The sequence below is a fragment of the Nothoprocta perdicaria genome, unplaced genomic scaffold (assembly GCF_003342845.1).
Source record: "Nothoprocta perdicaria isolate Ctin4 unplaced genomic scaffold, notPer1 scaffold_304, whole genome shotgun sequence".
NCBI lineage: Eukaryota > Metazoa > Chordata > Aves > Tinamiformes > Tinamidae > Nothoprocta > Nothoprocta perdicaria.
Window position 1 is genome coordinate 217,455 of NW_020455538.1, and position 26,370 is coordinate 243,824.

Genomic DNA, 26,370 nt, shown 5'->3' on the forward strand with positions numbered 1-26,370 from the left:
ATGAGCGGCCCGCAGGCGGGGTGAGTGCGGCGCGGGCGGGCGGGCGCTCTCTGGGGCCGGGGCAGGCGGAGCGCTGCCCCTCGGCACCCGGCCCGGCCCCGCAGCCCTGGGAAGCAGTTGTGCTACGGCYGGTTGTGTCACGCTAAACGTGTGTGGAGTGAATGTGCTCCGTGTCTCGCTGCCAGGCCGTGAGGCCCGCAGACCTGCAGATAGGGGAGACGGGACGAGGTGTGAGGGGCAGAGCCACTGCGCTCCCCGCGACTCCAGGGGCCCGCGCCGGGAGATCACAGAGCTCGTTAGTCTAGGAAAGCACTGCTGAACATCCCAGGTGAGAAGGTAGGCCAGGTGGGAAGCAGCCTCTGGGGGCTGCAGGCCTGATCCCCTCCCAGGAGGGTCATCCGTGAGACTGGACGAGGTGTTAGCCTGAAAACCTCCACGGGTGGTGATCGGACAAAATAAGTGACAATGTTTTCTCTGAGTGTCTGCACAAAGATTCCTCAGTAGCTTGACACTAGGATAGGTTAGATGGAGAAAAAGGAAAGCAACGTRAAGCCCCTGAAAGGAGAGCCCGCGGGGCATGTGTGCACGGGGAGGACTTTGGTCCGTGGCCGCGCTCCGCATGGCTTCACGCGCAGAATGCGGCAGGGGCTGAAGGTTCATAGCGGTCTGTGGAGGCCAAGGCGGTGCCCGAGGTAAGTTCTGCCTGAAGAATGCAGATAAAACGAAGAAAGCAGCACTGGTCAGAGCTCGGGCCGCTCGGTCCTAGGCTGGCCTGGCGGCGGCCCCGTGCCCCGCCGAGGCTCTGCACGCTGGCACCGTCGAGGAGCCGCACGGCCGGGTCTGGGGAGCCGCCAGCCGGGAACCAGCTCTGGGATCCCAACGGCACCTGTCTCCGGGCTGGCACCGAGTGCGGCTGCCAGGTAACTTGTCACCCTGCCAGGACTCGGTGCTTCTCGTTTGTGGGAGCCCTCCTGGGAAGTGCTCTTGAATGGGAGCTGCAAAGTCGGGCTCTCATGGGGCGGTTGGCTGCTTGGCGCCCTGTGTTCCGATGGCTGCTCCCTCCCCCCTCAACTCAGCTGTTTAATATGAAGCTTYATAGAGCAAGGAGTTGTTACTTTTGCATAATGTAATGGGCCTTTATCTGAGGAAAGGCTGGRCTTGAATCTTCAAGGCATCATTTTGTGCAGCAAGCTATTGGGTAGTTCTTTTTACTAAAGTTATAAAGTAATATTTAGGGTGTCAAAAGGTATTTTTAAAGGATCTATATTGATTTTATTTCAGGTTTCTTACAACCTATAACAGCCTTACAGACAAACACTTGGCTGGATATTTCAGCAACAGGAGGATAAGACGACATCTGCAGAGATCAGGACTGGTGAGACTGAAAAATTTCCTTTTGTGAAGGAAGAAKTCTGTATTTCTTTGGATACTGCAAAAGGCAGAACCCTGAAGGTTGCACTGTTTCTTTTTATGTAGGAGGGATAGGTTGCTATTGATAGGAATCAGCCAGCCAAGCCGTGACATGAGTGTGCYAGGCGCAGGCCACGCGGCACCGCAACGCGGAGCCCGTCTGTCCTGTCCCGGTGTCACCCAGGGCGCTGCTACGATCAGTGCCGGCAAGATGCGGTGCCGCGGGGCTGGCAGCTCCCGTGTACCCAGCCGGGCTCCCAGCGTTGTCCTGGGCTGTTGTCTCTGTTTAGATGTTCTTTGTCCTCTGGTTTCCTCTTTACTTGCATTTTGTTTGTTTATGCCAGATCTCAAAGAGTGGAAGAATAATACCCGAGAAGGAGTACCGGCTAAATGCCATGAGGAAGGACCACCAGAAATATGTACAGGAGTGTTTGGCTCAGGCCATATTTCATAAGGTCCTTGACATGGAGGTAGGTGTTCTCTCCTCCAGGGGTGACAGTGAGGCACCCTTAGTCTTCTTCCCACGCCCAGCATTCCTTCGAGGGGCTGCCCRCTGTGCACCCTTGCTTCTCTGTGCTCGAGGATGCCCGCGCTGTCCGCACTGGCACCTCGCTGCCGTGCTGTATCGGCACTCCTAGGTGCGCTGGGCCGGCTCTGYGGGTGCAGCGCCGTCAATGAGCCTTGCTGCAGGCGGGATGCTCCCGGAGCTGCAGCCCCCCTGGTTGTGCGGCACACATCAGAGCTACCAGTCTTACTGGATATTGATTGCTGGTAAAGCACGTGCTGTCAGATATTACACCTATTGTCGCTGAACCTTGGCCAGAGAATGCACAGTGCTGAGGAGGGGGTGCCCTTGCTGGTCTCTGTGTGGCACCAGCCATTGTGTGTATGGCAGCAGTCATCGTGGGACAAGTGCCTTCCCACACAATATACTGCAGTAGTTAAAGGCAAGATTTTCTTTAGTGTTTTGCTACCGTATGCACAAAGAAGAGGCTGAGTAGTCTCTGAGAGAGGATCCTACCCTCTGTGCCCTAGGTTGGACAAGTGGTAAGCATGTCTTTCCAAAATCAAAGCTTTTGCTTGGCTGTTGTATTTGGGGGTGACTCAATGGCTGAACTGGTTTCAGTGCGTTACTGGGGACCCCAGAACATCATCCCCATATGCTCTTCAGCCTGTGTCCTGGTAAGTAAGGGCAGGTTGTCCCAGATGGCCCTTTTATGTACATGAAGGATGAAGGTGGAGGAAAAAATASTGTGCTACTGCTGTGGCGCTAATGAGTACATTTCCACTGGAATACAGGCTGAAAGGAATCAGTGGGAGATCTGAGCTACTCAAGTCCTAATCTGCTCCTCTCATTTTCCCCCAAAATATGTAGGCAGACAGTGACCACAGAGCACAGAGTGATAAGTCCGCGTCCGCACTCCAGAGAGATCATGTCATTTGGAATGTTCATGCCACATGAAAAAATTAAAGGTTACAGTTGAAATGTAGGGATATATCTTAATCTACTTTTTTCTTTTTCTTTCTTTTTTTTTTTTTTACACTTACAAAAAGATAAAATTAATTCAAATTGATAGGTTATGGGATTATGAATTTGCAAAGCCCATTTGTTTGATTTATTTTTGTTTAATTTTTGAAAATGATTGAAAATATTATATCTTAACTGAGTACAAAGTTTGGGGACATTCCTGTTGCATGTGAACTGCATATTTTAAATGTAAGAGTTGAGTTGGTCCCTATGACCTCAAAATTGCTCAGTTGTTCCCTTGACAGTATTAACACACACAGGTATAGTGCAAAGGGGCTGAATCAATATTAGTTTTGTACTGGGCTTCGATGAGGATGCTGACCAGGGAGCATGCAAGTGATGGGCAGAGCAGAACCAAGCATTCTGGTACTCGCTGATACCTCAGTGTCCTAATTGATGAGATTTCTCTTTCTTTTACATTGATAGCGTCATCATCAACTGGAAATAAAAAGGAGACTTGAAAATTTTGTGAGGAAGGAAAGGGTGCAAAAAATCAAGGTAAGGGCTAAGTGGTAATGAGTACTGGTGGGACCTGGCAGTCGTGCTGTGCTAAACTGCAGCCGTGATGAGTCAGGCCAGAGATTCACTGGGCCAAATATCCTGGCTCCAACAGTGGCAGGTGCTTATGGAACAAGCACAATAAATAAGCAAGTAGAAATGATCCTGCCCCAGGATACATTTCTCCCATCATCCAGCAATTCAGGGACTTCTGTGAATGTGTCTGATTTCTTTCGAACCAGACTTCTGCAGTGTTCTTGGCTGTGCAATTTAATTACGAGTTGTGTGAAACAGTACTTGCACTCTGCACGTTAATTCATTTATCTTGTGGTAATGCTGTTGGATATTTTCTTGTTCTTATTATGAAGAAGTTATTAACTGTTCCTCTTTTCTAAGGCATTCATGTTTTTAAGGACCTTTATCATAATCCTCAGTTTTCCAGGCTGGAGAGCCCCAGTCTGCTGAATTTTTCATACTTGGGCCATTCCAGATTTCTCATTACTCTTGCCACTTTTTCTGTATTTGCTGGCTTTGCTATTTCCCCTTTGAAATGGGGAACCAGGTACCGATGAATAATTTAAGATATGTGTGGCAGCTCTTCCAGTAATTTGAGACACTATGTGCTTGTGACTGCTTTGGAGTCATGTTGAGCTCATATTTTCACTTGCTTGCATCTCCATCTGCTTTAGCAGAAGCAGCATGTAAATCATGAAATGAGGCTTTGGAAGTCTTCGCTTTGGTGTTGCGTAGTCAAAGCCTCAGTCATGGAAATCCCACTGAAGTCAATGGCTCTCCCAATTAAGTCACTTGGACTCTTTTTGGAAAAACTGTTCTCATCTTGGCTGCAATACCTTCCACATCTTGTTTCTTTATTAGGAGTCTGCACACACTGGAAAGAGTGCACAGAGAAGCTGATTACTTCTTTGTGCGGTTGCAAAGCAAGGTCTTTTTGTTTAAGTTTAAATAATATAATTATGAGCAATTATCAGAAAATTTTCATGGCAACCCTGATCACCCTGGTAACTGCAAGAGCATTCTGCTGCCAGGAAGTCCCCACGATAGAAGTAGCATAGTTCCTGTGGGGAAGAGCGTGGCAAGGTTCTCTGTCTGTCAAAGGATTCCAGACTTGAGTGATTTTGCAACGTAAACCAAGATTGTTGGCTCAGTGAGCAGTGTAGGGCAGACACCTGTAGATCTGTATTCTGTATCTCTGGAGTGTTGCTACACTGCAGCACAGGAAGCTGCCCGGCATTAGCAGTGATTCCTACCTCATATGCTCAGTGAATTTGACTGAAAAGATGGTCTAAAAGGAAAGGACAGATATCTGAGCAAGGGAGGAGGAGACGTAGCTAGCTATTTGCAGAAGGACTGTCAGCCCACTGTGGGGCTTCTGAGAGAGGAAAATACAGTAGAGGGGGCAGCAGTCAAGGCAAGGAAGTGGAGATAGAGGAGATCCTCCAATTTTAAAAACAGAGGCTTTCAGTCAGGCCAAGAATTGGAGAAGCATAGAAAGAAGGGCATGTGAATTGGGTTGAGGCTGGAGAGAGCTGTAGGTAAAGAAATTGGAAAAGGAATAAGTCTTTTCCCCTTTGGCCATCCTCTCCTTCTTCCCTTGATTTCTTTGTGTGCTGTTAGTTTTGGGTCTCCACTTTGACTGAAGAGTGGTTAACCAGGTATTCCATGAGGTCTCAGCAAGCTGCTTGTTACTTGCAGCTGCCCTATGACAGGCAGGCAGAAGACAGCTCAGACATTGCTGTGAGAGTACCTGGTGACTCAGAGGTAAAATTTTCTGTTCTTTCAGGTGGAACAATCCAGAAGGTCTGTGAAAGATGCTAACCTTGTACTTTCCCCACATCCACCACTTGGTCCAAGAAGTCATTATGGGCTCCTTCCTCTAGTGACTGGAGAACAAGCTAGACATTCACAATTGGTGAGTCCACCAAATACTCTATGTGCTCTGATGTAAGCACAGTCAAAAGCATGCATGTATATGCATGCATATACATGCATATCTAGATATGCATGCTAGATATGTCTACATATATCCAGATACATCTACAGCACTGACTACCCTGTTTGTTCCAGACTGGGGCCCCATGCGGCATCACTTGAGGCTAATTTTCTGTTTGCAGGATTGTGTCATTACAAAGTAAGCTGAAAAAATTGATGTTGCATATCAAGACTTAGAAGAAAAAAAGTTTTACTTTGTGATAAACCTGCTTTAATCTTTCTCTCTTCTACCTGTCATGTCACCCAAGGCTAGGTCTGATTCAGTACGCTAAATGTTGTCAACAAATATTGTGGCTGTGAGCAAGTTTATGCATGTAAAATTTTGAAATTATGGAGATCCTTTCAAAAAGGGTGATGAAAGGGCAAAGTAAAACTAAATCTCATGGTAGAAGGTTGTGCTTTGGGGTTCTTGTGACTCAGAAGGGTCTTACTCTCATGTTAAAAGGGCAGAGAAAGAACATTAATAAAACTTCTGAAATACAACAAAGACGAAGTCTCATGTSAAAGGCTAAATATATAGTGTCCTTTAAACTGACTCAGCATTCAATAAATGCTAATTGGTGCAAATTGATGCAATGCTTCCAGTTCTGAATTACCTTCCCTTCCCAACACTMTACAGAGAGCACAGGGACCTCTAGTTGATCTTAACCCTGGACGTCCTTATCATCATCACCAACAAAAGGAGTCTGTATTTTTAGGAATGGTGAGTTAATTTTTATGTATTTATTCTTAAGTTCTCAACATTTTTATTTGGTGTTCTGAAGGGTATAAAAGAAAAAACTCAAAGTGCTGATATTGAATCTACATGCTTTCCTCGTGCATTCTCTCAGCATCCACGAACTGAAGGCCCCACTGYGGATCACGCTGCTATGGTCGCTGAGTTTACTGAGCTTGATTCAGGCCTGCACTATGAGCAGATAGCAAAAAAAAAAAAAAGCCAGATTTATGGCCAAGAAACTTTCTGGATACTCCAGTTTTTCGGTTCTCAGATATGTTTATAGGGTCTTTTTTTTTCAGATGCACAAGGTACTGTAAAACTAAGTTTCCTGAAGGTACCTCAGAATCACTAATGTCTTCTGAAAGTCCTGATCAGCACTATGTTTTCTCCTTATGGTGCTGCTATACACTGGACACTGTGCACTAAGTCTCTTGCCTTTTCTAGACTGCTGCTTCTCGGCCAAATACCGCTCCAGGAAACCTGCAGGGCCCCCGTCAGCACCAGCCCCTTGGCAGTGCTGCTGCCRTGCAGAACATCTCAGACCTTAAGCGGAGGAGCCCCACGCTTGACAATGATCAGCAGTTTGCCAGTGGGGTGAGGACATATTTCACTTTGAAAATTAAATAACTTTAGGAACAGGTTCATAATACAGCTTGTTATTGCAATTCTGAGAATTGTAGGCAACACACAACATGTCTACAGAATCATAATTTAGGATCAACTTTTATTTAAGCACTTCCTTTTAACTTACCCTCATTTTTCAAGATATTGTCTTACTGGTCTAATGTCCAATCTTTGGTCAGTGTCATGGAAAATTTGCTGATTTTTGTTTGTAGGGTAAAATCCATGTGTGTGTAAAATCTCTCTCTACACAGATTTTTTGTCATGTGGAGAGAGGGAAGCAACCACCTGGTTAATATTAATATGTCAAAAAAGCAGTCCTGCAAATTTTTGTCTTTGTCTACAGATAAAACTCCTCCACTTTTTTTTTGTTTTTCCCCTCTTATTAAGTCACTCTAGTGGAGTTGAGGAACTCTGGAGTAATAAAAAATGATCTTGATGTGTACATAGTACTTTCAGGAGAGATTTGGACTTCTGTATTTTAGAAAACATTGCGTTAATTGGCTTTGCATCAAAAGCTCCAAGGGACAGGGCAATTTTAGAGTGAGACTGTGACCTGCTGCTACTCACTGGCAGAACTTACATCAGTAGTTGCCCTCCTGCTCTGCAKTTACTCTGTATTGTGATGCTCACAATCATTTCCCCAAGAATCTGCTGGTATTATCTCTGTCGGCGCTCAGATTATGGGTTATTCATATAATAAATCAAGATAGCTATTGATGAAACAGCTAAATGAATTGTTGATTTTGAAAAGATGATGCAGAGCTCAAATCCAGAGCATGCAGTGGCTGCAGAATTTCTTCCCTCTTTGCTGCACATTTCATTACCTTGGTCCTCTGTTTGCATTTCATTCTGAGGGAGAGCTAAACTTCCACTGCAAATGAGAAAGAGGCCTTTGAAATGCACCTTGTATAGTTGGTGCCAACCAATTTTACTGTTGGAAGATCCTGGCTCTTTTGGAAATTGCTTCCCAGCCGAGGGAGAACAGCAGTGCTGTGGGATTGTGTGGCATTCTGCCAACTTGCCCATAGTACGTGGTTTGTAATATACATGTGTATCTAAGGGGGATGTTTTCAAGTAGCTGGATCTTGGTTTCTCCATTTGTGTGTGTTGTTGTGCAGGTTAAAAGAAAGCATTTAAGAACAAAAATGGCTGCTGAAGGGGCAAGTTTAAAATGTTCTTTTTTCTGGAAGTGTCTGTTGCTAAATGTAAAGAACAGCTGAACTGCTGTTAGCTTGATATGCTCTGTAGCTCTTTTAGTGTGATTTACTTAACGTGGTTAAAATGTGTTTCCAGGGGGAGAAGAGTCAGTTAAGACTTATGAACTCGGTAGAATATGTGACTGGTATGTCCCCGTATCGACTGCCCATCATTAACAATTATGTGATACCAGTGCCACCTCCTCCTCTGCAAGCAGGAGGCAGGAGTGTAAAAACAGGGAGAAAAGGGATGCCCAGGAGAAGACGGTTTCGTCCCACCACTGCACCAAATGACTTGGAGCAACTTTTAACAAAGGTTGGTTATTTTGTTCTGTTTCTTCATTAATTATAGGTGTATTGCCTTCCTCAGGGATGTATTTACATGATGCTGAATTGTGTGAATACATATTTTGCCTGAAGATTCATATGAATTTTCTTCAGAAATTTCAAGCTGTTAAAATATAGCTATCATCCATTTCTCTGTATACTAAAGYATTTGGATTTTTTCATTAGTTAAAAAGGAAAGATGCTTGAACAGAAAGCCTTAGGAAGTCCCATTTGAACTCGTCATTCTTCAGCTGAAGTTCACCTTACCAGATCAGCCAGCCTGTTGGCAAGAGGCTTAGTGAGGCGGATCCCATCTCTCCCAAGTAGATGCTGAACTTCAAAAAGGGTTGCTTTTGAAGCACATTCATAGCATAAATGAATGTGCTATTAATATCTGCAGAGGTCATGCTCATTGGGCTTYCTTAGAACCTATTTAGATAGGAAAAAGTTGCTTGTAGGTCACTTCTCACYTTCCTGACTCCCAGAATTGTCATGAATTCATGCCCTTTTTGTGAGTAAGGCAGGTGGAGCCCAGGGCCTGAATTTGTCCCCGAAGGCTCTGTTGCCTGTTACCTGGCCAGCATCCTCTCTCCTTGGTGCAGTTCTCCTTGGAAAGCTGCAGTTGTACTTCGTGCTTCAGCCCTTCAAAATCAGGAGAGTGGAGAAAAAAAGCTGACTTGGGCCTAAAGATTTGCTAATCATTTTTGATCTGTTTGATATTCAGATGTTACTAAATGCAGTAAGCAGTGAAGTAAATTAATACTTAATAAATATACTGTGTGTATGGGATCTTTGTGCTCACCTTTTGTTAGGAGTTGGGAACTGTATGCATTTTTGTGTGTCTTTTCTGCTGCAGAATTCTGGAAAATTCCACAGGCCCTCATTACGTAGCGATGCACTTGTTACCATGATCTTCTTAGGAAAAGGTGTGTGTTTATCTCATGATGATGTTGATTTCAGAGATGAAATCAAAGTCTATCAGCAGCACTGTGGAGGAGAAAACTTGTGTGTTTACAAAGGCAAGCTCCTGGAAGGAGGTAAGGAGAGAGCCGAAGAGCTTATATTGAATCTGGCAACATCTTCTTTTATGGCTGGTATCAAAATGATTTTGTGTGATATCAAAATGATTTTGGCTTAATTTGGCCAATTTATGGGTGTCCAGGGACCTTCACACCAGTTACCTCCAAACTAAATCCAGATTTACTATTTCATAATAGAAAATGAGGTTGTAATTGCCCAAGGGGCAGTGGGTCCCAGCTGAAACCCAGGCAGCTCCATCTGCATGTGAGGAAGAACTTCTTCAGCGTGAGGGTGCCTGAGCCCTGGCCCAGGCTGCCCAGGGAGGCTGGGGAGGCTCCTGCTCTGGAGGTCTCCCAAACCTGCCTGGGTGCGACCGGGTGCCCTGTGCTCTGGGTGTCCCTGCTGGAGCAGGGGTTGGAGTGGATGGCCTCTAGAGGTCCCTTCCAACCTCAACCATTCTGTGAGTCTGTGACTCTGTAATCTGTCCCCCAGGGTTGTGGATGTACCATACTGTGCCCATAGGTCTGCTTCAAAGCCTTCCTAGCAGGACATTCAGCCACCAGCACTGCAGCTCTGCTGCCCGGGGTGCCACAGGCAGCGCCGTGCRGGAGCTCCAGGGACCTCCTGCACCATCAACTGGGCAAGTTCCCGCTGCTCCAGCTGCCCGTGGTTCATGGGCACCCTGGGAGAAAGGGGCAGAGTGCAGGGCATGTGTGATAGGAGGCTCTGCTGCTGCAGCAGCAGGGAAAAGACAAAGCAGCAACACATTAGCTTGTGACAAATGTGTCCAGCTTGGTACTGCTGCGCTGGAAAGAGAAAAGTGCTCTGTGCATGGAGGAGGTCAAGCTTTACAGCCTCATTAGTACAGCTGAGAACAAAAGGACCTGATCTCAGATGCTTTGGGTGCTTTGGAGATAATGCAGATCAGATGCAATAGATGCAATTGCCTGACAGTGAAGTGTAACCCTTTTCTSTGAGCACTTCCCTTTCTTCATTTGCAGAGACCTTTCAGTTCATCTCCAGAAGGCACCATGGCTTCCCATTCAGCCTCACCTTTTTTCTCAATGGGATGCAGGTGGACAGGTTGAGCTCTTGCTGTGAGTACAAACATCAGAAGCATTCCAGGCTGGGAGGCAGACATGGATATTTTGGTTTTCTCAATGTGGAGAGAGCGTCTCCTTGCTATAGGTATGGAGACAGAGTGCACTTTGCTCACTAAGTCTTAGCAACACCATTTTTAGAGTGTTTACCATTTTCTTCTTTTTAAAAGCCTTCTGCACTCTGCTGCTCTTTTGAACCCCATCTGTTTCCAGGCATCCCTTGAAGCATCTGCAGAGTGGGGTTTTTCATTTGAGTCCCACATGCAAGGATGCCGTCAAGGCCAGTTTATTCTGTGCTGCTGCTGCAGCCGTTACATGYAGTAGGCACAGACATTTCAGTATCTCAAAGATAACTGAAAGAATATCGAAAACAAAAATAGGAAGAGTAGATCTCCTTTCAGAAATGTTACATTTTCAGTTTTGCAGGCACAAAAAGCAAGATTCCTAAACTCAGTAATTTTAAGATGTCACAGTTTGTAAACAGCTGCAGGGAGCAGGAGTGCACAGCAACTTTACACAGGAAGAGCAATTCTGAGGAAGAAAAAATCTCTTAGGCCTTTCTAGGATGTTTCTGAGAACAAGAAGCCCCTTTTCAGTGCCCTTGCTGTCTGTGTGGTGCAGCTGAGGGCCTAGCTTGCTTGCGTTTCACCTCSGGCAGTGCCATGAGCTGCTGATGGTGCCTGCAGCCCTTCCGTGCTCCCTGAAACCAGTGGGGGGTTCCAGGTCCTGTTTTTTGTTTGTTTTGTAGGTGCATTATTGCAATGGGCCTGGACAAAAAGCCGTCCCCTCCCAAGAAGAAGACAGAGGAGGGGAGCAGTGAGAAGGCAGCAGGGCCCYGGGGAGCCGGCGTGCCCGGGGAGCCCAGTGAAAGCCATGCGGAGCAGAAAGCAGGACAGGATCCAATGGTAGCCATTTCATCGGGTCACGGAGCACATATGGAACCTGTGGAGGACACAACGGAGACAAGAGAGCAGTACACAAGAGCAGGAATGAAAGAACTGTCTCATCATGAGAGTGAAGATAGACAAGAAGACATGGGTAAAAATGGTAAAGCATTCCAGAGCACAAACGGGGTGAAAAAYGGGAGAGGAGAGTTAGGGAGAAGGYACAGGACTGTGGGCTTCCAGCTTCATTAGGAATTTATCTTCCCTTGAGACACCTCATGTGAGGAATGTGGGGAAGATGTCACAGAGGCTGTTGGCTGTAGCTGGGACTCCTCTCAGTTAAATGACAAGATGAGAGGATTTTGCAGGAGCCAAAGCACATGTAAGGAAGATGGAGAGGCTGAAACAGGGGCCTGAGGGAGCTGGGAAAGCAGGAGGAAAGTGGGCACAGTGGCAGGACAGCGGTGAAGAGGGACAGCAGCAGTAGATGGCAGTACATGGGGCTGGAGGAGGGAAGGGGACTGCGTGTGTGTTGCTGCCCAGCTGGGCTGGTGCGAGAAGAGCTCCTTGGGGAAGGAAGAGAAGGCGGCAGGAGGTGGGAGCTGTCGGCCGCCTGCCTGTGCAGGCCRAGGGCAGTGCTGCGGGCAGGAGGCCGATCGGGCTGGCACAGGCAGGGCGCTCGGCTGCATCCGGCGCCCGCGGAGTCGCTTGGAATCCCTTGCTCGGTGCTTAGCGGGACGGAGCTGCCGCGGGCGCCCAAGGCTCTTCATAGGCACYGTTCTGCTAAGCTGCCCAGCCACCCCTGTGCGAAGCCACCCTGTCCTCGAGCTTCCTCGCTTTTCCACATCTGCTCGGCTCCAGGTCTCCCAGCTCACCTTTCTTGCTTTCCCTGCTTTCACACTGCTGGGAAGAAACTGTTCTTCCCTCCCACTAATGCATCCATTGACTGTTGTGGCTGACCATCTTCACCTCTTCTGCTTGAGACCTCTCTGGTTTCTCTTGACAGATATTTAAAAGGAAAGATCAGGCAGAGACTTGCTAAAAGTTTGCCTGAGGAGTGTTTCTTGTGGCAGACACAGATAATCTTTGAGATATAAATTAGTGTGGTGCAGCCCCAGCTTCATGCTCAGAGGGTGCCATTTTCCCCAGTGCCACCTGAAGCCAGTCCCATTGGTCCTCAGTCTGTTTACACATCTGCTACTCCTAGGGAAGACCATGAACACAACCTCTTCTTTCACTCCTTATTAAAAAGGATTGTCAGAGTAAGTTGTCCTTCTATAGATTTTTTTTTTTTCCTGCTTCCAGTTCCTGTTCCTCCTTTCAGGATTTTTTGTGAGTTCCTGTGCATGTGCTCTGGTGACTAATGAAGCCTTTTCACTTCCCGGAGGTGGGCATCTTTCTGACAGTTACCCAGGGAGGCTTCACTTCCAACACTGCAGTTGGAATGTTAATTGATTTCTAATGCAGAAGATAAATCCACTTATTTTGTTAATTCTCATTGTGTGGGTAATTGTTATTTGCATAATTGGTTCTGCATCAGATACTCTTCATGTCTCTGTTTGGCATTCTGTCACTTCACCACTTCAAAAGCGTTGGTGGAAAGAAGAGGTGACCAGTTAAATCTGTACGGGGAGAAGTTACAGCTGAGAGGGACAGGTAGCATGGTGATGGTGACGGTTCCCCTGCGCTGGTCAGGTTTATTTTCTCACTAGTGGTGGCAGCAGAACTGCTGCATTTTGCATGGAAATGTGCTGGCATCGCTATACATTCTGGTGTCTGGGATTTAAATATTGCAGCCTTGCTTATAAAGGGAAAGGTTATTCATTAAATGTACATAAAGAACGTTTCTTCACAAGAGGTGTGAGCAAAGTTATCTRTGACATGTGGCAGTTTGTGAGGGTGGCACCCTGGGATGAAAGCCAGGCCCTGTTACTGTAAAAATAGTAATTCTGGGGTAAGTTTCAGTTCAGTGGGATTCCACCTGGGAAGTGCATGGACATTTGCACTGTGTGGTAACAGATGTCCTTTTCAGTGCCCTTTAGATTTGATGGATTAATTTAGTTTGTAAGCTACCTCTTCACTAATGTGCCTTGTCAATCCACATTTATCTGACTTGGGACTGCAACATACTTCCTTTCTACAGCTTCCTCTGTTGTTTATATGTTTTTGTATACAGTTTCTTTCTCCAATACAAGCCTGTCATTTATTTCTGAGCTTGCATAATTCATCTTTTTATTTTTCTTTTCTTTTTATTTTGCAATGGTTATTTAAATTTTTTTTAATATACTGATGATACTTGCTGCATCATTCAGTATATTTATTGCATTTTTGTTACTCCCTCTATGAAGAACAGAGTGCTGCTTTTATTATAATGTGCTCACAATTCCTATGTGTGGTCTCAGACTCTTTCCTGATTTTTTTTTCCTAAGTGAGCAAAAACAAATGGAAAAGGAGGTTAATTAAATTAACCTTTGTCTGCTTAAAAAGGTCTTTAGTGATTGTGAATTTAGTTATCTGTCTCACAGTAGAATTCTTTTCTTTTAGACTATGATGAAGATTTTGAAGCAGATGAAGAAGTTAATAAAGAAGGACAGACTAGTGATCAAATGAGTGGAATGTCAAAGTCATCCACAGATGATGAAAAAGAAAATCTAGACCATGAAAAAGAGAGTAGAAATTCAACCCAGAAGGCAGTGCAGGCCACAGACAGTGAGAAAGATGAAAGTGATGGACGCTCCGACAGCACCTCAGACGGTAGTAAACAAGGTTAGTCTTTTGTCATACCAAGACGTAGAGCAGTCAGTGTGGTGCATGTTTTACGTTACTGGGCATGCACAAAATGTATGGTGAGTCTGTATTTTTATTAAATTTCAAGTGTCAAGACAGTGACGTTTTGGGTGTTAATCATCGCAAAACATCCCAACTCTTTGCATTTGTTTTGCATTGTGGAGAGTGGGATTTTTTCAGCTGCCTTAAAGTTCTGAGCTATGGAGCAACCGCTTCTAGCGGTAACTGGGAAGGGAAGGTCCGAGTCAGCACTTTGCTGCTCCTCTGGCTGAGACAGAGTCTTCCTGCCCTTCCACAGAGTGCTTATTGAGCCAGCTGAGCTTAGTGTGTCCCTCTGCTCCAGCTGTGATGCTCGTCAGGTGAGTGAGGAGAAATGGGGTAGAGTAGCTTGACATCTTTATTACAACAGTGTGACGTTTTACAGTTCCCGGTGGCTTAATTTGGGGGAACATAGATATTAATTTGTGCTGCGGTGCTATTGTGATGTATAAACTAGGTAAAGGACAAAAAAAAATCATGCAATCACTACTGAATTAGTAGAAGATGCCTATTTTAAGTGTGTTTATTGGTTCTACTGTCCATCACTAAATACTGCCAAATTCATTGGGTAGCATAAGCATGCGCCATGGTTTACAGCAGACATCGCTGGACTCCTTTGTGGCAGAAATGGAAAAGTAGCTGGTCAGCACATCAGCTGTATGTACTTAGGGCAGTGGCAGTGTTGCTGGTCACCAACAGTTGTGAAGTCATGGCCACTTGCCTTTTTATCTGAGAAGCCATCATGAAACCCAATATAATACCTTGTTTGTCCTAAGTGTTATCATTAGTTTGTCCTAAGTGTTATCATTAATAATGATCCCAAGTCATCATAACCTTAGCTTATACCCCACTAGATCATTCACTTATGTGTAGTTCAGAGAGGAAAATGTAGTTTACCCGTTTGTCTGCTCTACTTGCAGCAGTTAGAAAATTTCTGAGGTCCCCAGATCAGGTCTGGTAAGAAACAGATTAAGGGTCTGAGCTATGTGACAAGCTGTGATTTCCTGATTCAAATGTAGATATGAAAGTACAAAGTGCACGGGACAATTATTATTAATTCAGAAAGATTAAACTGTTCTGGAATTAATTTCTGTAGCATAAATAGCATTTTCTGTCCCTTCAGTTTCTTGAATCAGCACTTCTGTTAATGCTCTAACAATTGACCTTCACATATTCCCAGCAGCATATATTCATAAATAATCCAGGAGAAACTTGCAGGCAATTTCACATTTATTAAACAAGCAGTAAGAGAATTCCAGAACACAGTGAAAGAGCAGAAAATGAACTGCCTACATTTTTCGCTGGTCTCTTCATGGAAAAGTGATTTACTTCTAATATTTCTCCTCTTAGAGGGAGCTCTTAAATCTTCTCTTAGATCCAGAGCTGACTTATGTGCCTGTTACTTGTCATAATATACAAGAATTTCTCAATTTACTGCTGCTCTAAAATGAACTCATTTATATTCCTTACATTTGACAGTCGTAATAATGAAAGCTGTTTCTCAATTTAAATGTAAACATTACTTTCACATTTGTATTTCTAGGTGAAATTTGCAATGGTAAAACAGCTGTTTGTGAAAACACTGCAGCTGCAAGAAAGATCCAGTCTTTTTATAGAACGTATAAAATGCAACAGAAATTCAAACCAAATTTGAAATATTTTGGCCTAAAAATCATTGCAGTGATCAAAAATATCTATTTTTTATTTTCTAAGGTACTCGGAAATAGTTTACTTGTGATTCATGAATAATCATGTACATCAAGTACAATTAAGAATTCCTATTAGTGTATGTATTATCATTTCTGTGATTTGAATCAGCTGCTTATCAAGCTGTGGCAGTGTGTGATGATGAAGTGGAAGCTGTGAATGTGTGGGTGTTTCTAGGTGGAATGAAGCAGGTAACTTGAATTGTCTTTCATAGCTACTTGTATCCTAAGGACCTTCATTAGAGGCCTCCCTAAGTGAATTTTCATAACACACTGCAGATGAAAAGGATGATTTAAAATGTTAYCAGCGTTTTCCATGAGCATTCCTCATGTGGGCAGATGAACAAGCTGCGCAGAGGCTGCAGGRAGGACTGGCTGCAGACAGTGGCTCCGGGAAAAGGCAGCAGCTGCTCAGGGACACGGCACAGGGCCGTGTGCCGGTGACTTAGGCGCAGGAAAATGTGCAGGAAAAGGGCAGTGCTGCGGAGCTGCTTCCCTGCTGTGTTTTCCCACCCTGTGCTTAGCTGGGCTTCGAGGGGCTCTCTCTTTGAACTTGCCTGGCCTGGGCGGGTTTTGCCTTCTTGAGTTTAACTCATCTCTTTTTTGATCTGTATGGACTTTGGACGCCCTYAGTGTCCTGCAGCAGCAATAAATTCCACTGTTTTGTAAAATACTATATGAAGAATTATCAATGAAGATTTTTTCTTCATTTTGTTTCCATTTATGAATGTTATGTCATGATCTCTAAATCTTCCTTTTAAAGGAGACAGTGAAATGCCTTCCCGAGTCACCTTCTGTGTTTTTCACATGATTTTACAGCTCTTTATTCTATGCAACAGGTTGCCAAGAGAGGTGGTGGAGTCTCCTGTGGAGATCTTACAAACCTGCTGAGACATCATCCTGTGCCCATGCTCTGGGTGACCCTGCATGTGCAGGGAGATTGCACTCGATGATCTCTAGTGGTCCCTTCCAACCTTAAGGATTCGGTGATTCTATGATTCACTGGCATGACATGAGTGCACTAAAAGACTTATTTTTCTTGACATTTCTCAACATTTCATGACATTCCTCTTTCTCAAACAGAGAATTTTATCATAGTTGTTATCAGAAGAAAAAGTTAAATGGCTCTGTTTGTAACACTTAAAAGTATATTGTTCAAATGAATCAATGTACAATTACTGGAACTTTGCYATCAAGTCCTTCAGGGGGTGCAATTCAGAGGCTGATAGGAGATGAGAACTCTGAACCTGGCCCTTTGTGCATGGCAAAATGAATTAGTGGCCAATGAATGCAGATGTTTTCATGACAGATATTAAAATGGAATTATTTTTCACTCTTAGATAGGAGGTCTGCGCTCTGCTCCTCATCCATGAGTACTTTGTACAGCAGTGAAGATGACTCTGCTGAAAACTTCAAAGACAACGTTAAGGACAACGAGGAGTGTGATACTGAAAGGCCAGCTGGCAGCGTAGCTCACGCAGGGTGTGGAAGTGAGAATGGGAAGAATRATCGATCCGGAATAGAGGACAACCCAGAAACATTTGCACTGGAAGAAGAAGGAATAGATGACGCAGAAGAGCGAGAAGCAGCAAGGGTAAACACTGATTTTTTTCATGAAAGTGTAATGGCAATGCAGCATCAAGGTCCCAAAGTTAGCAGGCAGCTCGAACACGCTGGGTCAGTAGAAAGTGACACAAGGGAAGATGGGGAGAAGGCGGCACATACTGGGAAGGAAGATGTCCTAGTGTCCTTGGAAAGTCGTGTGATGGAAGTGGAGGATAGAAGTGAAGAGTCTCCTCAGAGTGACGAAGGAGGGGGTGAGTATGTTCTCTCTGCAGAGCCGCGATGTGCCCAGTGTGTGCAAGTGCTGCTGTATTTGCCTTTATGCCACGTTATGAGGCTGCTTTGCAAATGCAGCTGCTGGACTACTTCTGCAGGCAATATCGAGCTGTCAGAATGCCCTGTATTGCTGTGAGCTAAATAACCATCCAGAGTGTAATCTTGGGTGGTTTCTTTTCTAGTGTTTTAGTGTAAGACTTTGACTATTCTTACATACTATAATTTTAAGATTTATATGCTCTTTATTATCTATAAAGGAATCTGCWTGCCAGATTGGGGGGAATCTCATTATCCTATGGGTAATACGGGATTCAAAAAATCTCCCAAAGATGCTGTATGAGTCATGGTGCAGCAGATGGATTAAACACTGTGTCCATTGACTCCYGTTTTTGTAACTGCACTTTGTGACAACCTTCTTGTCAAGGAGCAAATCAGCCCGACTCCTGTTTGCTGGTAAAATGGAGATGCTGCAGCCTCACCTTCGTGGATGTTGTGTGGGTAATGAGCAAGTAACAAACAGCCACGTGGGCAAGGTTTGCATTATGAGGAAGGGGAAAGAAGGCAAGTCCTTGCTTTGAAATATTATCTGGTTCATAAAAGTGTTTTACATGTTGTTAAGTCAGACAGTGTAAAGAAACGTTCTGCAGTGGTGCTGACAGAGCTGCATTTGAGATTGCATATCCCGTTGTATCTTTCTGTATGCTGGCCTTGCAGTGGAACGTGTCAGGTTTTACTGGTTATTTTTTGATTTTGCTCCTGTTGCTTCCTGTTCACTGCAGTGTGAGTATCTAAACCGTGTGTGGAGCCAACATCTGTGAATGCTGGTGCTCGGTGCTTGCAAGTCCTTTGCTGATGGGTTACTTGGACTGCCTTGTCTTTGCTTTTGCTCTGTTTTGCATTCAGAATTGAAGTAGTGTTCCCGTGACTGGATAATGCTGACATCTCACCAGCTCTTTGCTTCTGGAGCCTGCATCTGGGCCATGGAAGCAGCTTCAGGTTGAGCAGCTTTTCCACCAGCTTCAGGCGAGCTGAGTAAAGACCACTGAGGAACAAGGAACTTGTATAGCAGCTGTAATACAGTAATACAGCATGTTAGGCTGTAGTGCAAAACCAAAGAAGGATCAACTGAATGGGTCAAGCCAGTAATCTGGTATTGAATTAGCCCAAAATATTGGAGTCTTCCATTTGTCTTAGGAACTGTGAGTTCTGAGTACTGATAAGGAAGGAAGGAAAGGGAGTAAGTGGAGTAGGAGGAACCATGAGAGGAAGGAGGAGAAAATAACAAAGGTGAAAAACAGAAGAGAAAATAACATGTAAAATGGAAGGCAGGGAGAAAGAATCAACAGTGTAGAAGACAACTGTCCAGGGAAAAGGTGGGATGGGACGGATGATGTATTGGCAAAAGAGAGGCAAGGAGCTGGGAAGAGGAGAATGTGGAGTTGAGGACGATGTTAATTCTTCTCACTGCAAGCCAGGGGGAGCAATATCCATCTTGCAGTTCCTCTGGAATCCTTCATTGCCCCGACTGATGTTGAAATAGCAGACCTGAAATTCCCTATATGCAGCTAYAAGTATAAAGCAATTTGGTGCCATCTGCAGTCTCCTGAGAATTGATAGGCCTTTCTCCCAGTGTGTTATTGGAGGGAAGATGCCATCACCTGCGTGCACACAGGCACACATGCCTGTTCCCACATGTGACACAATGGGGTACGTTCTTCACCTGCGCTTGTTTTATACTTGCTTGCCATGTTGGAGCTTTATCTGAAAGTTGCAAATTTCTCTTACTTGAATTCAAAAGGGATTTAACTGTTAGAAACACAGTGCAGATGTTAAAATACTTAATACAAATATTAAATGTAAATTGCATTCCAGATTAAGCTGTGTTATCTTAAGTGATTTAATCGATCTGTAGCTTAGTGAAGGACCCAAGCAATCCTTTCTAATGACTATGGATTCTGCTGTTTTCTGCTCCTTGCAGGCCTGTAGTCTTTACCTTTTCAGCTTAGCCGTAAGAGCCAAGATCATTAATTACTGTGTAGTGGAAGCTGTTGAGCTTTCACGTACAGCTTGGTGGTTGGACTGTTCTATTTCTGCAGTACTGGTGTTGTCTGTGTGTGGTGTCGTACGTGGCACGGGGAGCAGTCGTGTTCTGTGAAGACCTGGTCAAACACACGCTGAGGAAGGACGGTGCTTGGCGGGTTGGTGTTTTCCTCATCCTCCTTTGTCCTGGACACTTCCTGCAAGGGCTCTGCTCCTCCTGCTCCCTTCGGCGCAGAGGCAGGTGGACAGGGGTGTTTCAGATGGCACGAGGCGCCGGGTCAGTCCGTCTCTGTGCTTGTTTTATGCAACCGATCCTGCTTGGGTAGGAGTGCCTGAGGTRCCTCTGTCACTGTCCTTGTTTGTGATAATGGAAGAGAAGATGGTGGTCGTGGAGAGCATGAGAGGCTTCCTGGTTTATGCTTCACTCTGGCAGTYGGATCTTTGTACACAGGAAAAAGAATCCCTGTCTGGCCTTTCAGCATCCGTGTTTGCATCTGCTGCCCAGTGAGTTTGCACCTGCACTTGTGTTCTGGCCTTCGGCCTCCTGGTGCAGCCTCTTCACTGCGCTCCGTCCTGCCCCTCCGTGATGCCCCACATACTGGTTTGCACAATACAAACACCTGTACAAACACCTGTACCTGTGCTGCAGGGCGGCCCAAAGGCGGCCAGACCCTTAGCAAGGGAACTGGCTTCCTGCTCGTGGCTCCTTATTTTAATTTCAGAGAAATCTAGTTAGAGTGTTACTTGGAAGTCAAATCTCACCCCATGTAACACACAGCCCAGGGGCCGAGACTTGGACACAAGAAGGCCAAGTGGTTTGTTGTGCTCCTTGGCTTTGCAGAGCCCTCTGCCAGCTGTGCTGCTGCAATAGGAGCCCCAATTAGGATTCACAGACATCTTAACCACAGGCTGAAACCCTGCTCCTGCATCCCCAAACTTTGTCTCTTCTGTTAGTTTGGGGAACTGAGGAGTCATCAGAACCTTAATTGGGCTTCAAATAGAAAAATGCCACATTTCTAGAAAAGTAGTTATAGAACAAAAGCAATTTTATAGAACATTGTCATTGTGCATTGAACCTTCTGCACCCTCCTACCCCCATCCTGACAAAGGCAGTCTGGCTGTTTTGGGGAAACCTTGTGGAAGGAGATTGCTGCTGCCTCCGTGGCTGCTTCTACACGAACATCTTGGGCTCTCTCTTCTCTCTCTCTCTCTCTCTCTCTCTCATTTTGTTAATAGCCATTGCCATTTGATTTTAATCTACTTCAAAAATTATTTCTGGTGAAGATTTACTTGGTGCCAATCAAACCTGCAGAAATATTGCAGATTTTATGTCAAGCTGAGCTGAGTGAATGGTTTCTATGCTGCTTTTTATTTTTGATGGCTTCTTTGTTGCTTCCTCTTTTCCAATTTTGTGTTTTTTTTCCAAGATTGCAAATCAGCCCAAGAGAAAATAACAGACACAATTGAAGATGATCATCACGTGAATCCTGAGCTTGAAACTAGTGATTCCAGAGTGGATGGGAAAGAAGAGAACTTAACAGGCACAGAGTGTGCTCTCAGTGAAGGTGAGGACAGCTAATGTGGTCAGGAACCTGGGTTAAATTTCATTCATTTAAAATTATTTATAGAACAATTTTGCCGTTTGCTTTACTTTCTAGGCTAACAGCCTTCCTGGTGTTCTTCTTTACTTTCTTGACTCCTTTTTTTTTTTTTTTTTTTTCCTGACTTGTACAAAATCAGGTGATGTCTAGCTGGCTTCTGTAGTCACGTATAATTGATGCCTTTGGGGGACTTATAATGATCCTGGGCAAAGAATCCAAGTCAGAAAAAGCCTGGCTGCCACTCAAGAAAATAGCAGTGAAAAGCAGGTGTCTGGTGAATTCCCCTTTGCTTCCAAGTAGATGTAGTAAATGATAGGATGGAGCCTCCTGGGGAAACGGAGTGTCAAGATGGGCAGGAGGGGGCTGCTGGCATGGATTGGAGCAAGGATGACGGAGCAGGCGCCAAGCTGAACTCCAGCCCTCATCCCCACCGTGTTTCCAGCTTGTCTCCATGTTAGCAGCTGGCTTAATTGGCAGTAGGGGAATCCAGCCTGATCTCGGCTGTTTCAAGCATTTCTGTCGGTAAGCGTCTGGGGACACTGCAGTCCGCACAGGACGGGTGCAGTTTGGTTTTGGAGGCTTGCCCTGCCTCGCAGGGACAGGGCCACGGGAGGCAGCTGCTCCTTGCTAGAGGGGCTGCTGCAGGGCCCTCCTGTGGCAGTAAGTGCTAGAGCCTCTTCTTCACCGTAGCAACGAGCGAAACCTCGTGGTGAGACTGGCCGAGCCTGCACTTGCCCCTCCTGCTTCATCCTCCGTCCCAGAGTCCAGGGCTGGCAGGAACCAGAAACACCTGGTTTCCACTCGCCAGTTCTGCACTGTCTGCATAAGCCAGGGTGAACTAAGGTTTCTTTTTGCTGTCACCTGGTCAAAGAACAACGTTGTTAATGGGTCTTTCATCTAGCAAGTGTATCCAGGAGGGTGGAGGTTCCTCTTCATCACTGGTCTCAGTCATTGCCTTTTCCTCAGGGATCCTTTCTGGGATGAGGCTATTTCTGCCCTGTCTCATCAGCTAAYCGTAGAACAACCATCTGTGGGATTTCATTTCAGAACCCAGGCATCTCACACACTGGTCCTTGCAGCATCTCTGTTTCTGAGGGAGTTCCCAGGCAGACTGCGCTGTCAGTGGAGATTCGCGACCCCTTGGTGCAGGTGGAAGGYTCCCTCTTCCCACAGAGGTGGCCTGTGGAGGAGGATGCTCCCAAGGTGTCTCGTTTGGACGCTTTAATGAGAAATAACTTCACACTTGTGCGATTCGCAGCCTGGGCAGGACCTCACCTGATGGGAGGGAAAGCAGCTGCCAGAGCCCAAGCAGTGATGAACCCCGCTCTGTCCACTGAGGGTAACACGGGCAGGGTAGCACAGATGCGTCAGGCTGCAGAACACACTCTGTTTCTGTTGGAAGAAGGTAACAAAGCATTTGCAGCACAGGGACTAGCTAAAATCCCTTAGGGGAGCCTTTGTCCAGCCCTAGCCCCTGGGCAGGTCAGAGGTTGCCTTTGTGGAGGTAGGAATATTTGATTCTTGGTTGAGATGAATGAGATTATTTTAATCTCATTTTGTATCAGAGTCTTTGTGTACAAATTTTTAATGATTATGCAAGTTACTGATTTTAATAGTAGGTTAAATTCTCCCAGATTCAGGAGGTAGAGCTGATTGAGATGTTTTTGTATATCTATATATAATTTCTTCTTTCTTTTATATATATAAAATTGTATAATTATATATAATTATAATTATGTAACTATAATTATATATCTTATATATATAAACAAAAAAGCACATTTAAAGCTTATGGGACTAAGGTCCTYGAGGAAGCTAGTAATAAACATAACCCATGTACATGGTGGAAGGCACGTCTGGATGAAGACGTGATTCCCTGTATTACAAAATGCAGTGTGGAATTTTTAATTTAACGGTGTTGTCTGATGCTCGGGCAATGAGTGATGCAGTGGGAGGAGGCAGCCCCTGAGCTGCCCCTTTCTCCTTCCAGGGCCTCCATCCTCTCTTGTCTGCGCAGCTCGTTGCTTCCTCCCTGGGTCCCTCCGTCCTTTCCGCTCCCGCCTCTCTGTGGCAGGGAGCGGGTTGTGTCCCGGCCTGGCGGCAGGTCCTGGAGGCAGGACGGGTGCATGGGGCGCACTGGGAGAGGCCGGGCAGGTTCCTGTCCCTCCGCTGCCCCTTATGGCCAAGCGGCCCCGCTCGGCCCCGACCGCCCTGCTCTCTGACACACGGGGCGGTTCGTGGCTTCAGAGCAGCCGCAGCAGCACAGAGCTCCGGTGGCTCCAGTGGCAGGAGCAGAGCTCCAGAGGTGGCGGCCCGCGAGCAGATCCCGCAACACGGAACTCCGGAATTCCATGAGTGCKCTGCTATAGGATTCCCGGGGGAGAGAGGAGGCCCTACGTTATTCCCCTGGTGTGGTTACAGAATTAGGGGAAGCAGTTGCCTGTTTTCCGTGAACAGCTGTGTGCTTTTCCTCTTACGCGTGCGTACTGTACACGAGCAACTGGCCAACTGCTTGGAGCGTGTGAATGCAAGCGCCAAGCTGAGGGTGTCCTGTGCAACCCCCCTGAGCGCCCTGCCAGGTGGGAAGGCAGAGGGAAGGTCACTGTGGAAGCTGATCACCGGTTTTGCTTAAATTAGTTCCTCTGGGTGCCACTGTGGCACTAGGTACCTGCATGCATGTGTGGAACAAGAAACAGCAGAACAAGTTTTCTCTTTGCCATGCTGATGTCCCTCCATTGCTTAGGAGAGATGGCGTCTTTAATAACTGCCTCATAAGACAGCTTTAACATTAACAGTTATTTCAATAAAAACTAATGTTTTGATTATTTCTTAACAGCACCAGATGGAGCTTCCTTGGCAGAAGAGATGAGAACACTTGAAATACAAAAGGCAGAAGAACAAGTGGTACAAGAAGGGCAGATGATGGGAGAGAAACAAGTCCTTGAAAATGAAGACTTTGTAGCTGAGGAAGTTGGTGCTTGCAGTGAAGAGGTGGGACAGGAAACAGCACTGGAGGAGGATCTGCTGTCCCAGGAAGACACCATAGCTGGGATGCTGGTGGAGGCTCAACTTGCTGTAGAAAAATCTGCACCTAAGGAAGAGAGGGCCATGACAGAAGAAGATTCAAAAGAAGAGGAGACAGGAAGAGGTGGAGAGGTGCCCTTTGGGGAGCAGGGAGTGTTGAAGGCTGCAGAAGCGCTGGGAGGAGCAACGCCTGAGGGAGCAGAGGTGTTACAGGCCGTGGTGTGGAGGGGCAGGGAGGTGGATGGAGCGGGGCCCAAGGAGCATCGGGCAGAGCAGGATGCTGTGCAAGGAGCCTCTGAGGCCAAGGAGGTGCTGAGCGAGAGTGCGGCCGAGGCAGGGGAGGCTACGGAGGAGGGAGGTGTCGCAGGTAAGGAGGTTGTGGAGGTCGCTGTGGCTGAGGGGCAGGAGGCTGTGGGAGACACAAAGTTGGCAGAAGAGCTTGTGGGGGAGGTGAGCCCTGAGGCAGAAGAGGCTGGGGAGGAAGCTGCTTCTGAAGGACAGGAAGCTGTGGAGAAGTTTGGGGCTCTACTGGAAGCATCAGGGGAGATGGATCTTTGCACAGAAGCAGCAGCACGGGGAAGAGAAGAGCTTAAGAAGTCCAGTGAGTTTCCCCAGCTGGAAGCAGCTGGGGAAGAGGGAATGGAGGCTGGGAAAGCTGCCCGGGGAGCTGCAGTGTCCAACATGGATGAACCCTCAGAGATGGGTGAGAGCTCCCTCCTGAGAGCAGGAGCTGAGGCTGAGGGTTCCCCTTGGGAAGCAGCCTTGGGGCTGGAGGCGCTGGGAGGGGCTGGAGGGCATCCCATAAGCAGAGGTTCCTCTCAGCTGCAGGAGATGGCAGCCGAGGAGGAGCAGGAGCAGGAGGAAGGCTGGGCAGGCGCAGCAAGAGGGGCGCCTCGGAGCGGGGCCGCCGCGCTGGGCTGCGCCGCAGGGGTGCACATGGCGCCAGCGGAGCCCGGCACGGGGGCCACGGGAGGCCCCGAGGAGGCAGCGGGAGCGGCAGAGGCTGCGGCAGAGGCCGCAGTGCCGGGGGAGGCAGTGCTGTGGGGCTGCCTGGCACCCAGGGGGCTGTGGGGCACGGGGGGGCCCRAGCAGGGCGGCCTGGGGGGCAGCCTGGGTCTGGTGGCACCGGAGGCTGCTGCAGCGTTGGGGGCAGCAGCGACAGCCCTGCCGGGGGGCAATGGCTGTAGCGTGACCAGGGCCCAGGCCACAGCAGCGGCAGGAGCAGGGGGGACCGAGGGGATGGAGGCCGCAGCAGGAGCAGGGGGGACTGAGGGGATGGAGGCCGTAGCAGCACCAGGAGCAGGGGCGATCCAGGGGATGGAGGCTGCAGCAGGGGCAGGAGCAGGGGGGACCGAGGGGATGGAGGCCGCAGCAGGAGCAGGGGGGACTGAGGGGATGGAGGCCGCAGCAGCACCAGGAGCAGGGGGCATCCAGGGGACGGAGGCTGCAGCAGGGTCAGGAGCAGGGGCGATCCAGGGGACGGAGGCCGCAGCAGTGGCAGGAGCAGGGGGCATCCAGGGGACAGAGGCTGCAGGGGGGACTGAGGGGATGGAGGCTGCAGCAGGGGCAGGAGCAGGGGGGATCCAGGGGCTGGAGGCCGCAGCAGGGGCAGGAGCAGGGGGGACTGAGGGGATGGAGGCCGCAGTAGTGGCAGGAGCAGGGGGGATCCAGGGGACGGAGGCTGCAGCAGGGGCAGGAGCAAGAAGGCCTGCCGGGCCGTCTGGGCTGCAGTGGCAGGAGGTGCCAGTGGGTGTTGCACCCGGAGGGCGTGTGGAGGAGCAGGGAACGCCGCCCGTCGGAGACAAGGCCAGTGCGGGGACCCAGCCGACCGTCCCCGGGCCTCAGGACAGGGTGGTGGGACCTGCAGTGGAGCCGGCAGAGCCGGCCCTGAGCCCGGCTGCCGAGGAGGAGGCTCCTGAGACAGCGGCACCAGAGAGAGATCCTGGGGGCAWCGAGGGGCTGGCAGAGGGAGAAACAGCAGAGGCAGAAGTGGGAACTGAGGGGAAAGCAYCCGGCACC

General features: G+C 47.4%; 1 protein-coding gene across 1 annotated transcript; it reads left to right on the plus strand.

Moving 5' to 3' along the window:
- On the plus strand, positions 1–26,242 carry ERICH3 (glutamate rich 3). Its single transcript, XM_026042471.1, has 16 exons — positions 1–20; positions 1,282–1,375; positions 1,755–1,880; positions 3,365–3,436; positions 5,238–5,366; positions 6,066–6,149; positions 6,609–6,758; positions 8,082–8,300; positions 9,168–9,348; positions 10,333–10,519; positions 11,180–11,478; positions 13,860–14,081; positions 17,188–17,664; positions 21,154–21,291; positions 24,164–25,054; positions 26,202–26,242. The coding sequence occupies exons 1-16, from the start codon at positions 1–3 to the stop codon at positions 26,240–26,242; spliced, it is 3,330 nt and encodes a 1,109-aa protein (XP_025898256.1).
- The last annotated feature ends 128 nt before the right edge of the window (positions 26,243–26,370 follow it).